At 37.0% G+C, this 12,498-nt stretch overlaps 1 protein-coding gene across 2 annotated transcripts in view; it reads left to right on the top strand.

Annotated features, from left to right (window-relative positions):
* Positions 1–11,406, top strand: part of LOC111146895 (A-kinase anchoring protein 11) — a 49,577-nt gene extending 38,171 nt beyond the window's left edge. Inside the window, exons 9-12 of one of the 2 annotated variants that reach the window (XM_022502625.1) lie at positions 629–712; positions 1,490–1,536; positions 4,698–4,858; positions 7,470–11,406. In XM_022502625.1, the coding sequence (XP_022358333.1) occupies positions 629–712; positions 1,490–1,536; positions 4,698–4,858; positions 7,470–7,610 (433 nt within the window). In that variant the 3' untranslated portion in view covers positions 7,611–11,406. The remainder of the gene's footprint in view (positions 1–628; positions 713–1,489; positions 1,537–4,697; positions 4,859–7,469) is intronic. The other variant, XM_022502624.1, reaches the window with a different exon arrangement.
* The last annotated feature ends 1,092 nt before the right edge of the window (positions 11,407–12,498 follow it).

Raw genomic sequence — 12,498 nt, 5'->3', positions numbered from 1 at the left:
TTAAGCCTTGGTTACTCAATATTCTGAAGAAAATGTATGTTATTTGCCACCTACTGAATTATACATAATGTATGAAATGAAAGTAATTGACATAGTAAAAGTATTTTGAAATCATAAAACATCTTTTCTCCAAGTAGTTAGAAAAGGTCTATTTGGGACTATGTTTTGCTGCCTGTCATTTCATTCCCACCCCCAAAGCCATCAGTGTTTGCGTTGTCTAAAGAGCTGAGAGAATGTTAACCTGTGGTCTTTTTAAAAATTTTACCCAAACTGAAGAATATTGCCTTTTTACAAATGATATCCCAAGATTTGCCATAGATGTTAATCATTGAAACCTTACTTCACGCATTCATTTGCTGTCCTAAAAGTCATTCTGTTGTGTTCGTATGTAAAATAAATATAAATTGAGAATAGTTTTCCTGATTTATGGAGGACAAGTAAGAAAACTCCCAAATGTCCGAAGCCGCCAGTAGCAGTGACGGTCTCTCTCCCTCTGCGGATGCCCCACTCCGCCGGGCAGCTTTCCAGCCTCCCACTTATCACCAACAGAAGCTGTTCCAAGGATAAACCGAGGACTTCTTTACTATTCGTTTTCTGGTTCAGCTCTGTTCTTTTCTTCTTCTGGCAGTAATGGTAACAGCAGTAGCTGGAGCAGTCTTGGTTTAGAAGGAGATTTGTATGAGGACAATTTATCCTTTCCAACATCAGACAGGTTGGTCCAGTCCAGAAACTTACAAACTGATGAGTCTTTCACACTAATGCATGATGTCATATTCTTAAAAGAACGTGGGTTACAGTGCCAATATGTATCAATCTGCTTTTCTCCTATGTTTGGACATGATTCTGCTCGATAATTTACATCTAATCAAAAACTTCAATTATGCTGAGATAAGACTGACCTCTAATTGCAAAATATGTTCCATCTATGCATGTATTGCTCTGCTTGCTATTTTTCATCCTACCAATTATTATCTCATTAAAAAGAGCTTGCTTCCTACAGGATTTCTGGTTTTTGTTGTTGTTTTTGTATGTAATTTTATTTCACATATAAGGAGAGTAGGAAAAATGTATTTTTACTGCATTAAAAATACGTGCATGGCATCAGTAGAGGAATTAATAAATAATTATTCATGGCATTCTATGATAATTCACATGCTGTGTTATCCAAAACCAAACTAGTAGAATATTTTAGCTTTAAATTATTTGAAAATAAATTTTATCATGAAATTACTTGGCATTCTCTATCACGGTAAGGTAGAACTTCTTGGTTATTGATGACCTGTCTAGGCATCATTTACAATTCAGATTTTAACGTGAAATGGTGTGAGAAGCAAAGCTTCCTTTTTTTTATTGTCATCTCTTCCCTTTTTGAATGCCATATATCATATTGTAACATTCATTCTTTTCCACATTTTAAGAATTGGTTTTAATACCATTATTAATTAAAGCTTTTCTTTTTTTAACTGCTTCTGCTCTTTTATTCGAAAAGTGATGGGCCAGATGATAAAGACGAAGATCACGAGGATGATGGAAAAGGTAATTGACAGTTTGTTTTTCAAAGTGTTTGCATGTTTTTTTGTTCAGTTTCCTAGAAGGGTCTTCTCCTTGTGCGTTTTCATCACTGAGGCTCCAGGTTATTACAAATCAGGGTATTCACATTACAAATCAGGAAATTGTTGAACTAGTAAATCCAGCGGCAGGTCCTTTGTTGAACTATTTGTACCATTTGATTGCTAAACTAATGAAGTGCCCATTGGTGTAAAGACTGAATCATTCAGTGATTTGAGAGGGAAATTTATGATAATCTCTCTATAATTATCTTTTTCTAAACATAAAACCCTTACATTATAAGATATAATTTATTATAATTATGGCGTGTGCCCTAGTTTTTTTCTTCTAAACTTATAACTTCTCAAATTAGTGTTTAATGTTGATCTTATATAAATTAGTAAGTAAAAATTAAAAGATATTTAAAAATTGGTTCTTCCCTCTCTCATTTCTGTTCCTAAACTCATAAATATACATATTTGAAGAAAATATTTCATTCTTCTTTTGATGAACATAATTCCAAATATATAAATACTAGATGCCTTTGGTCAGAGTGTTCTGGACCATGCTTTGTAATCCTTAATTCAAATACTAGAAGGTCTGCATGAATGTAGAAATTTTCCCTATTGAAGCTGAATTTTCATTGTATTTAGACAGCTTATTTTTATTATGTAAATACCAATAATGTCTTCTATAGAGTGGCATCTAAAAATATTCATACTGTTTGAGATATTTGTTTTTGAGCTAGTGCTTTTTTTTCCCCATCATTTCTTTGAAGTGGACAAACAGAAAATTGCCCAAATGAATTTCTCAAAATGTACTTTATAACACCTGAGTGACCGATGAGTTTTATCACCAATTATGCCTTTCTTATTTAGGGAAGTCATGTACTGGTTTCTGAGTTAAAATCCTCAGACTTAAGGTGATAATTTTTTAGTTCCAATATTTCTGCTAAGTAGACATTCTTTTTTTTTTTTTTAAGTAAACATTCTTCATATAGGACTTTTAGAAGTAGATTTTTGTCATCAGATATGAAGTAGGGGTAGGGCAATATTCTTAGAGTGACAGATAAGCTAGGTAATATTTCTTTTCTTTTTGTTGACTAAAAGAGTGTTGACTTTGTCTAGGAAAGTTGTGTCCCTTTTCCAAATAATACCTGTGAGCAAAGTTGTTCCAAAGACTGTACATGGTGTAAATGCATGTGGTGAGTATTTTCTCCAATGAACTAGTCATTACTTAACTGACTTTACTGAGGGACAATTAAGAGAAAATAAAATAAAAGTTTATATAAATATGAAATTGATTTTAAAATTTTATTTTTGGCACTAGCAGACTATTTAGGATTTCTTTTGTGAGTAGATAGAAATCAGATGAACTGTATGGGGATACATGTCACTTCCCCCACTTTCGAGATCATAGTCATCTCTTGTTATATAGAAAATTGGCCAGCTTTGAAATTTGTTAAATTAGGAATTGGTAAAGTAGGAGAGATTGATAAGAGGTTTATGGAAAGATTCAGAGATATGGAAATCCTAAGGCAACAAACCTCATTTCATTGTATTTTCAGTTGCAGGAGGTCAGCCACTTGCCTTTTCCCTGGTGTTGAGTGACCTCTCCTAGTCCAGGCAGCTAGGAGCCCCCCGAACTGAGAAACCCAGTAATACAGAGAAGTCTCGGGTGACTTGGCTTCCAACCCTGTGACTGCTGCAGGATTTACAAAATGGCCCAGAGACCATGTTTGGTTTCATAGTGCACCAGACCCATTTTTGATTGAGAGTCAGTTGGGGGGCGAGGGGGGAGAAGGCAGTACATTTATCTGAAGAGAATGACGAGGATCCGTTTTTTAAGCGAAAAAGTTAGGGACCAACACAGATCCTAAAAATGATAAGTAGTGGTCTAGAATGCCCTGCAAATTGTAAAAAAGAACCAGGGACATTGGCCAACAAATTTCCATGACTGGTACAAATTGGCGTGATGTCTGCCAGCAGGCCGGCTGCTCACCTCTTGTGTGGCAGAGCTCTTCCTTGTCTCAGCTCTGCCTTTTGCTCAGCCATTATTAAGCAGGAGTGTTAAACACATGATATCGGTCCACGTCATTAGTTTTACAGTCAACAGGGATCCATCCTTCTTTATGTTGAGAACATAATGTTCATAAAAAAAGAAAATGAAACTCGAGAGCAATATCTTATTTATAAAGGGGTATACCAGAAAATTCCCTGGTCTCGCTTTTGGGTTGTGGGTAGCTGCATGTGACATTTTTACCCCTTTCTTGCCTCAAGAATGAAGTGATTAAGAGCGTGGAGCAGACCGTGTGTTCATAACCTGGCTCAGCCATTTCCCCACTGTAAGACTCTGGATCTCTCTCTGCCTCACGTCCCTCACCTGTGAGATGGAGGTGATGGTAGTTCTGGCTTCACAGGATGGGTGTGAGGGTTCTAGGAGTTTGTATATAGGAAGAGCTTAGAACAATACTTATGATGTAATATGCCCTTTACGGTGTTTGTGGAGTCTGTTACTTCTCTTAGTTCAAGAAGCTTTCTTCAAGTCCATTTAATGTATTTATTTATTTGAGATTTTTTTTTTTTAAGATTTTATTTATTTATTTGACAGAGAGAGATCACAAGCAGGCAGAGAGGCAGGTAGAGAGAGAGGAGAAAGCAGGCTCCCTGCTGAGCAGAGAGCCCGATGCGGGGCTCGATCCCAGGACCCTGAGATCATGACCTGAGCTGAAGGCAGCGGCTTAACCCACTGAGCCACCCAGGCACCCCTTATTTGAGATTTTTATAAGAGATTTATACTTGGATTGTAATCATAGCCTTACAGTTTTGTTTTTTCTTTCTTTACCTGTGGACTGTATTTGACACAAATTATGCATTTATAATACTTGATATTCAGTGCCTCAAAATAAAGTTTTGTATTTGTGCTCTTGGTAGATGATCGATGTTATTCCCGTGTTGTAGAGTTATTGTGCCCTTTCATATAAATGTTTCAGTTGATGTTAAGGTGGGGATAAGAGAAGACAGATTTTTTTTTCCCCAGCTTTGATTGGAATCTTAAGAAATGGAAAATATTTCTCTATCCTTGGAAACCAGAGTATTGAGAGTTCAGTTGATGAGTTTCACTCTATATTGTTTAAATGTTAATATTAGGTTTGGGGCAAGACAGAAAGATCCTGCTCATTACGAATATCGACATGGAGCCATGTGCAGTAGACCCCCAGCTGAGGGTTATTCTTCAGTGGCTCGTTGCTTCTGAAGCCGAAGTGGCAGAACTTTACCTTCATGACTCTGCAAAGAAGGAATTCATACAAGTAAGTATCTGCCTTACGGGGTGGTTGTAAGGACACGTTTAACCATATATGATGTTCTGTGTCACGTGGTTGATCTAGTAAGATGCCCCTTGATAGCAGAGTGGGTAAGTGCTTATGTGATAAAGTCTCATAGTGGGTCCGGACGTCAGCTCTGCCACTCTAGTAGTCTAAGCTTGGGTGGGCTTGCTAGTCAGTTTCCTCATCTGCACTGTGAAAATGAGTAGAACAGTTCAGAGGTTTGTGAGGAGTAAACATAATACTGTAAAAAAAAAAAAAAAGCTTGATCTAGTGCCTGGCACATCCCAAGTACTCAGAGTTAGATGCCATGACTAAGCATGTGTGCATATGAAAGGATTACGTTATTCTTTTTTAAAATTGATTCATAATTATGCCTGGTAATTAGTATGCCTCCTACTTTGTTTATCCAGTCTTATCACTGGGAGAAACTAGCATACTCAAAAGCCAGTGAGGCTTTGAACATCTTATAAGGGACCATGGACCAGTTTGAATATTTTGTAGGATTCTAATAATAGAACAATCAGATTCGATGCACTAATAGGGTGATTTTATTGAGAACTTAACTGTGTGCCAAGCACCTTATGTTGGTCAAGGTTTGTATTTTATAGGGGCGCCTGGGTGGCTCAGTTGGTTAAGCAACTGCCTTCAGCTTAGGTCATGATCCTGGAGTTCCGGGATCGAGTCCCACATCGGGCTCACTGCTCAATGGGGAGTGTGCTTCTGTCTCTGACCCTCACCACTCTCATACTCTCTCTTTCTCTCAAATAAATAAATAAAGTCTTAAAAAAAAAAGATTTGCATTTTATAGTCTTAAGGTTTTTGTCCCAGGATCTTCCTTATCAGAATTTTGATTAATTTGATTATAAGATATAAAATAGTTCAATGAATAACCAGTGTAAATTGATCTATAACAGAAAAGGAATAGTCCAGTTTCTTGATTCCTGGTTCAGAGTTTACAAAGATATTGTTGAAAGAAGTATGTGAAAAAGATATTCAGTAAAAATAACGTGTTTTTTTTGGAATTTGTATTTTCTTGGACTTCTTGGATTTTTTGGGTTTATGTTTCTGTTTGGGGGCAAAAGGAGAAAATAAGACAAAGTGATCCTCAAGAAATGAGCTGTCAAAGAGAAGGAGGTGGTAGGAAAGGTGTTAGCACTCACTGGAGGGAGGCAGACGTTTTCAAGTCATTTAGTCTTGAATAAACTGAGGGCTAAGGAAGAGCTCAGAGGTGAACATGAGCGTAATGGTGCTTGGTGCCACCACTGGGGATCCACATCCCGAAGTAAAGTAGGAAAACATTTTGGAAATTCCTCAACCAGTTAAACCTAGCATTATCATGTAAGCTAGCAATTCCCCTCCTAGTAATGGAGCAATGAAAACATTATGTCCGCAGCAACATTACTCATAGTAGGCCAGAAGTAGAAATATCCTAGATTGGATAAATAGAATGTGGTTTATCTTTGCAGTGGAGTACTATTAGTCACTGAAAAGGAAGGAAGTGCATACATGCTACACCGTGGAGGAATCTTGAAGTCACATTAGGAGAAAGAAATGTCACCAGAGACCATACATTTTATGTTGACATTTATATGAAATGGCCCAAATGGGCAAACCTCTAGAGACTGTAGTAGATTAGTAATTGCCTAGAGTTGAGGGGTTTGGGAAAATGGAGAGTGTTTACTAACAGGTAGAGCTTTCCTTTTGGTGTGGCAAACATGCTCTAACAGTGATTATAGTGATGGTTGCATTCAGCTCAGTGACTATTACTAAAAACCATTGACTAAATACACTTCAAATGGATGAATTGTATGGTCTGTGAGTTGTATCTCTTTAAGGCTGTATTTAACAAGGCTAAGCATATTTATATTATAAAATTAAAGTAGGTTTTATAGAACTAAATAGAAAAAAATGAATGAAGACATGTTCTGATTCTGGTGACAATGGAGCTTATTTAAACCTTTGTTTATTTACTTTTTTTTAAATTGAGGTGTTACTGAAATATAACATTATATTAGTTTCAGGTATACAACATGATTTGATAATTGGATATATTGTGAAATGATCACCACAATATTTATTTACTCTTTTGGTGGCTTTTTGTTGAAACATTAACATTTCTTAACTTAGCTGTGTTTCCAAATGAGGCCAGAGTGTGTATTCCAGAAAAAAGCCACATTGCATGTAGTGGCAGGAAAAATCCACATCCTTCTGTCAAGATGGACATTGTCTTTATTATTTGATGTTCCTAATTGAGGGTGTGACAGATGGATTTAGGTCAAGAATTTCGTGCAGAAATGGAGGCTGTACTCCCACACAGACTCTCAGGTGGGGGAGGTTTGTGCAGTTCCGTTTTCAACAATCCCAAGTGTCATTCTCTGGAGGAGCTGTATTTGTTAGGGGCAGGAAGGAAAAACTTAATTTGTGCAGAGGGATGGTAATTTAGGGAAGAAGACCTTGTTATACAACTGGGAAAGAATATTTTACTGCAGACAATGAGAGAATTACAGTTCTCTGATATTAAAAATAAGCATGGAACTTTGTTGTCAGGAGATCGTTTTTGGTTAACGTGGGACATGCCTTTCCTTCTCCCCAGCTCTCCCGACGATTACAAGAGAAGGGCTGGAAGGTGGGGGACGTCCTGCAGGCCGTGTTGCGGTACTACGAAGTGCGGGAGAAGCCTGGCACCCAGGAGAGCTGCCAGTCCCTGTTTGACTGGCTCTTGGAAAACGCATAGTACAACCCTGCAGCTGGTACAGTCTACCATCTGGGGAGAGGAAGAAACAGTTACAGGTGCAGAGGGTAAACTTTGAATATGAACACTGATAGTGAACTGGGAGGGAAGGAAATCAAGCTTTTTCCACGTATTCAGCCATCCCACGTTGTATATAGTTCATACTTTTGTAATCTCTGTCAGATATTATCTTCATCACTATTCTCTACACCTGTGTAGTGTGTTAAGACCCTAAGAACATTGATTTGAATGAAGGAAGGTATGACCCTGAGGTTTTCAGGAACATTGACTGACAGCATTCTTTGCATCCAAATAGTGCTGCTACAGACCACACTGAGGTGGTTGAGGGGAGGCTCTAGGGACAGACTTCTCATTCTGCTCCTTTGCAAAACATGCTATTCTGTTGAAAACTAACCTGAAAAAAGAGCTTTGAGGTCAATGGGTTCCCCCCCGCCATAGAATTTCTCTCTTATTTTTAGAAGTCAATTTTATTTTCATAGCTCAGCTATCAGTAGCTTTTTGAATCCCCCAAAATATTTAATTTCCTAGGAACATATTAGTATTTTAGGTTTCTATAAATGCCATCAGTGATAGTTTCCCCAGCCTTTCAGCAAATGACATTATTTGCTAATGTTGCCAATCCATCTGACATGAAATTTGTGTGTGTGTGTGTGTGTGTGTGTGTGTGTGTGTGTGTAAGGGAGTACTTTAACCTTGCCTAGTGGGTTTTTGTGCCCTTTTTTATTTTACTATTTTCTTGGTTAGAAACCCACTGTTGACGTTTAAAAGGTGCTTTAAAATAAAATGTCTATAAAGATTGTGCAGTAAGAATTTTTATTTCTTTTTTGACTATTTTGGGTCCCTAATTTATCCTATAAATGAAAATAAAGGTGCAAAACTTTAAATTTTAAAAATTAATATTAATACGGAAATGCATTTAAAGAAGCCCAGTAATGATTTTCATTGTCAGATATTTGAAGAAAAAAAAACACACACAAAACTCTCTGCTTAACAAGGATAAACTTTTTCTAGAAAACAGGGATTCCCCAGCCCTCCTTTTCCCCCCAATAAAATGGTATCTGCTCTATTTTGTAAAGTCGCCTGACATGAGTTTTTTGGGCTCCATGTTTTCTACTGCTTTGTCTTTAGAAACCACAAGTTGACTTGAATAGAGGACCAAGACTGTGTCTTGGTTTTACATGTGAGGGTATGCCCGTGTGAATTTTTGGTTCTTCCATTAGCATAAATCTAGAGTAAAGTCACTTTTTGTTGGGGACTTTGGTTTTGCTCCATTGCATTTTCTTTTTTCCTGAGCACTGACTGTTCTGGAAGCTGCACAAAGTGTAGAAGACCTAGCACCCAGCTAGGGGCAAGGAATAAGGCACTTACGTTAATTTGAATTAATCATTATGGTAGAGAAGTGTATTTTATAATGAGAGAGTAAAATTTGCCTTTTAAGAAAAATGCCAAAAGTACATAAATAGTTTAAGGTTTTAGCGTAAACTTTGGTTTTTCTCAATTTAAAATAAAGAAATAGAGCAAGCCTTAAACATAAATTTTCCTAAAGTTTCTTCAAGTATTTTTTAAGGTGGAGAAATGCAGGAGATCTATTTAGCCAGAATGGTTTCTGTCTTTAGCTTCTCAGAACTTGAGATGCAGCAGCACTGGACTGGGTTTGTACACGCTAGGAACTGGGTTTTTGATGAGAACATGATTATTTAGATTGAATTTTCACAAGTATATAACTATCAAGTTGTGTTTAGTAACTTCGATACATTGTATGGATTTGATTAACAACAAATTGAGTTCTGAATTTCTTTTAAACTAAAGTGAAAATATATTCATTTTGTAAAACTTTCTGCGCTTGAAAATGTTTTATGTTTCTATCTCTTATGGTAATAATCATTTTGAAGTAAGATTTTCCTCCTATCCTTGTTTTCTCTGCATTTACCTGGAGCTGTGAGTTCCTTTATGTAGCCACGATGTAATGACAGACCAGTATTTAGGTGTTAGCATGTGTGTGAGAATTCTAATGGAACTCTACCCTTGTATCAGTTTAGGGGCGTAGAGGAAAATATTAAATATTGGCACATGTGAAAAGAAGCGTGAGTAAAGCTCCTTTCATGGAGAGAAGTATCTTAATCAAGGACAGTCTAAACTTACTTTCTTCAGAGGCACTTTGTGATTATTCCAAAGACATCTTATGTCTGTTTGGTTGCTCGGTTTGTTGAGAGGACCACCCTCCCCAACCCCCGTCTCATTTTATTACAAATCTCCTTGACATATTTATATTATAACATTGTAATCTTGCCGTTCTGTGCATTTTGGCCCTTATGAAATTACCATGTTGTGATGTGATATGCATTGAGTTGAATTCTCTGTTTACCAATTTTAGAACCCTTGAAGGATCTTGGGAAAGAAAGTGAATGAGGCCTCTGATAAGGGTTTTTTTTTTAGAACATTATTTTCGACTGAAATGTAGCTGTTCTTTCATATTCTTCTTTTCCCAAGCCAAGTTTAAATACATTTATATTTTGGAGATTATTAATGTTGATTTTGAAAGTATTTCCTGATTTATACAAAATGAATGATTCATTTATAAATCACAGATGAAAATTAAAACCTCTATTGGGATGTTTGATAGAATTTAATGGAGTAATAAAACCTTTAAGAATATTCACTCAGTGAATATGTGTGATAACATCTTTATACTTTGAAAAATGTTCCACTTAGCCTTTCAGATATTTGATGTGAGTTAATTCAATTCATAATACTTCCATTTTGCTTAAATAAGGGTTTTGTGTTGCTGGTAGGAGACTTTAATTACCTATTAAATGTACCGTGTATAAAGTGAAAGATCATTTATCCACATGGCTTTGACGTGCACATTTCCTAAATGCAAATCTTAACCCTGACTCATCACCAGAATCCAGACTCAAGATGTCTTCTTAGTTAATTATTTAGCTAATAGTATTCTTTCATGGTTAACTATCAATTTCCCATCAGTATGTTGCTTTAAATTCTGTATTTCTCAAAAAAAAACTTTCCACAGTTTAAAAAATATATAATATGCATCCACACTCAGGGTATAGGGAAAATACTTTTCCATTTTAAAACCCTGCCCACCTGTCACCAGCATAAGACAGTTAGAGCTTCAGTGGGAATTCTGTGATTATACTAAAGTGGAATGCATTTTTTTCCCATTTTTAGCAAAAGACCCCACATGCATTTACTCACTTACTGTATCTCTGCTCTGAAGATGCAGGTGCAGTGTTGGTCACTCTTGTCACTTTATTTATTTATTATTATTATTATTATTTTTTTTTTTACCATCCATGTACATTCCTTTCACATGGGTAGAATTATAGCTCTAGAAGTTCATTGTTTTGTTTTTGTTGTAATGTTTGAATACTATTTAATATCAGGTTTTAATATTGCTGGATTTGCTAACTTTGGTTACTTGTGCAGTGTTTAAAGTAATTTCACATTCTTGTTTAATATATATATAGCCAGAGCAGCTTTGAGTAATTGCAGCTATTTGTGCAGAATTACTACATTAAGATATTGTATAACAGTAACTTTTTTTGGCTTTTCTGTCCTTTGATATGTTCATTTACCGAAATACAACCTCCAGGATGCACTATACTTTTGTTTTTGCAGTGGCTCAAAATAAACATTTCGGAAATTACCTTTGTAATCATTTGCAATTAATTGTTCTTTTATCTTTTATGAGTTGTTTGTCTGTGATCTTTCCTCTCCCAAACTAAGAATTCTCCAATAAACATAAGAGATGCCTGGCCTCGGTTTCCTTCTGTAGTATCTTGTTAACTACTTTGTCCTGAACTAAACAAAGGCATAGAAATGGAACTGATGATCTCTGTGCTTCTCAAGTGGTTTCCGAGAACTAGGGAAGCTAGGTTTTTTTTTTTTTTTTAATTTACTTTTATTGGACAGAGAGAGAGAGACCACAAGTAGGCAGAGAGGCAGGCAGAGAGAGAGGGGGAAGCAGGCTCCCCGCTGAGCAGAGAGCCCGATGCGGGGCTTGATCCCAGGACCCTGAGATCATGACCTGGGCCGAAGGCAGAGGCTTAACCCACTGAGCCACCCAGGAGCCCCAGGGAAGCTAGGTATTTTTAACCGAACGCTGGACTCTAGCTATATATTCAGGTGCCTCTGAATGCTGAATGCTGGTGGGAGTGACCTGAAGGGCCATCTGGCCAGTCTGTTTTGCGTTTGAGTGCCAGGTAGAATATTATGGTTGCATGTTGGGAAATTGTTCTGGCCTGGATGCAGCACTTCCTTTAGAGGCTGTAGAGAGCATCTGTACCTCCGTCATGCCACGTAGCATCGGGCACTTAACAGTTAGGTGCTGATTGTTTGTTGCTGATGGAATATGACTTGTCTTAAGTAGATAAACCCCAGAAATGAGGCAATGATATTCTAGCTTTGTGTAAATGTTCTAAAATACTAGGAAATAATGAAAGGAAAAGTGCCTTGGGTGTGGTGGATCCCAGTCCACCAAGAAAACAATTCAAAAATGCTGAGAAAAGGTAAGCAAGATGCCTTAGCCTGGAATTCCACAAGGAAAAAGGGCTCAAAAGGAACATGAAGTTGTGACAAATGGCCTTTGAACAATTTTGCACATTGGGATCTTTTGCCATCTGTGTCTCAGCTGGGATAGCAAGGAGGATGAGGGATGGGGCTTGAAGAGTCAGCTTAGATTTTTCAAAGTGTGAAAGATGGAGAAAAGTCACATACCCAAGGAGGAATATGCTGTTGGTGCTATTGTGCAAAAAGGGGAAGAGTAAAAAAAAAAAAAAAAAAAAAAAATCTAAGCTTTTGTAGCATTGCGTTTATAGTGAGAACAATGAATGTGTGAAGCTCGGGAATG

This window comes from Enhydra lutris, unplaced genomic scaffold (genome assembly GCF_002288905.1).
Source record: "Enhydra lutris kenyoni isolate GAN:26980312 unplaced genomic scaffold, ASM228890v2 scaffoldscaffold15, whole genome shotgun sequence".
Lineage (NCBI taxonomy): Eukaryota > Metazoa > Chordata > Mammalia > Carnivora > Mustelidae > Enhydra > Enhydra lutris.
The sequence above is the reverse complement of the archived record's forward strand: the minus strand, read 5'-3'. Positions and strand labels throughout refer to the sequence as shown.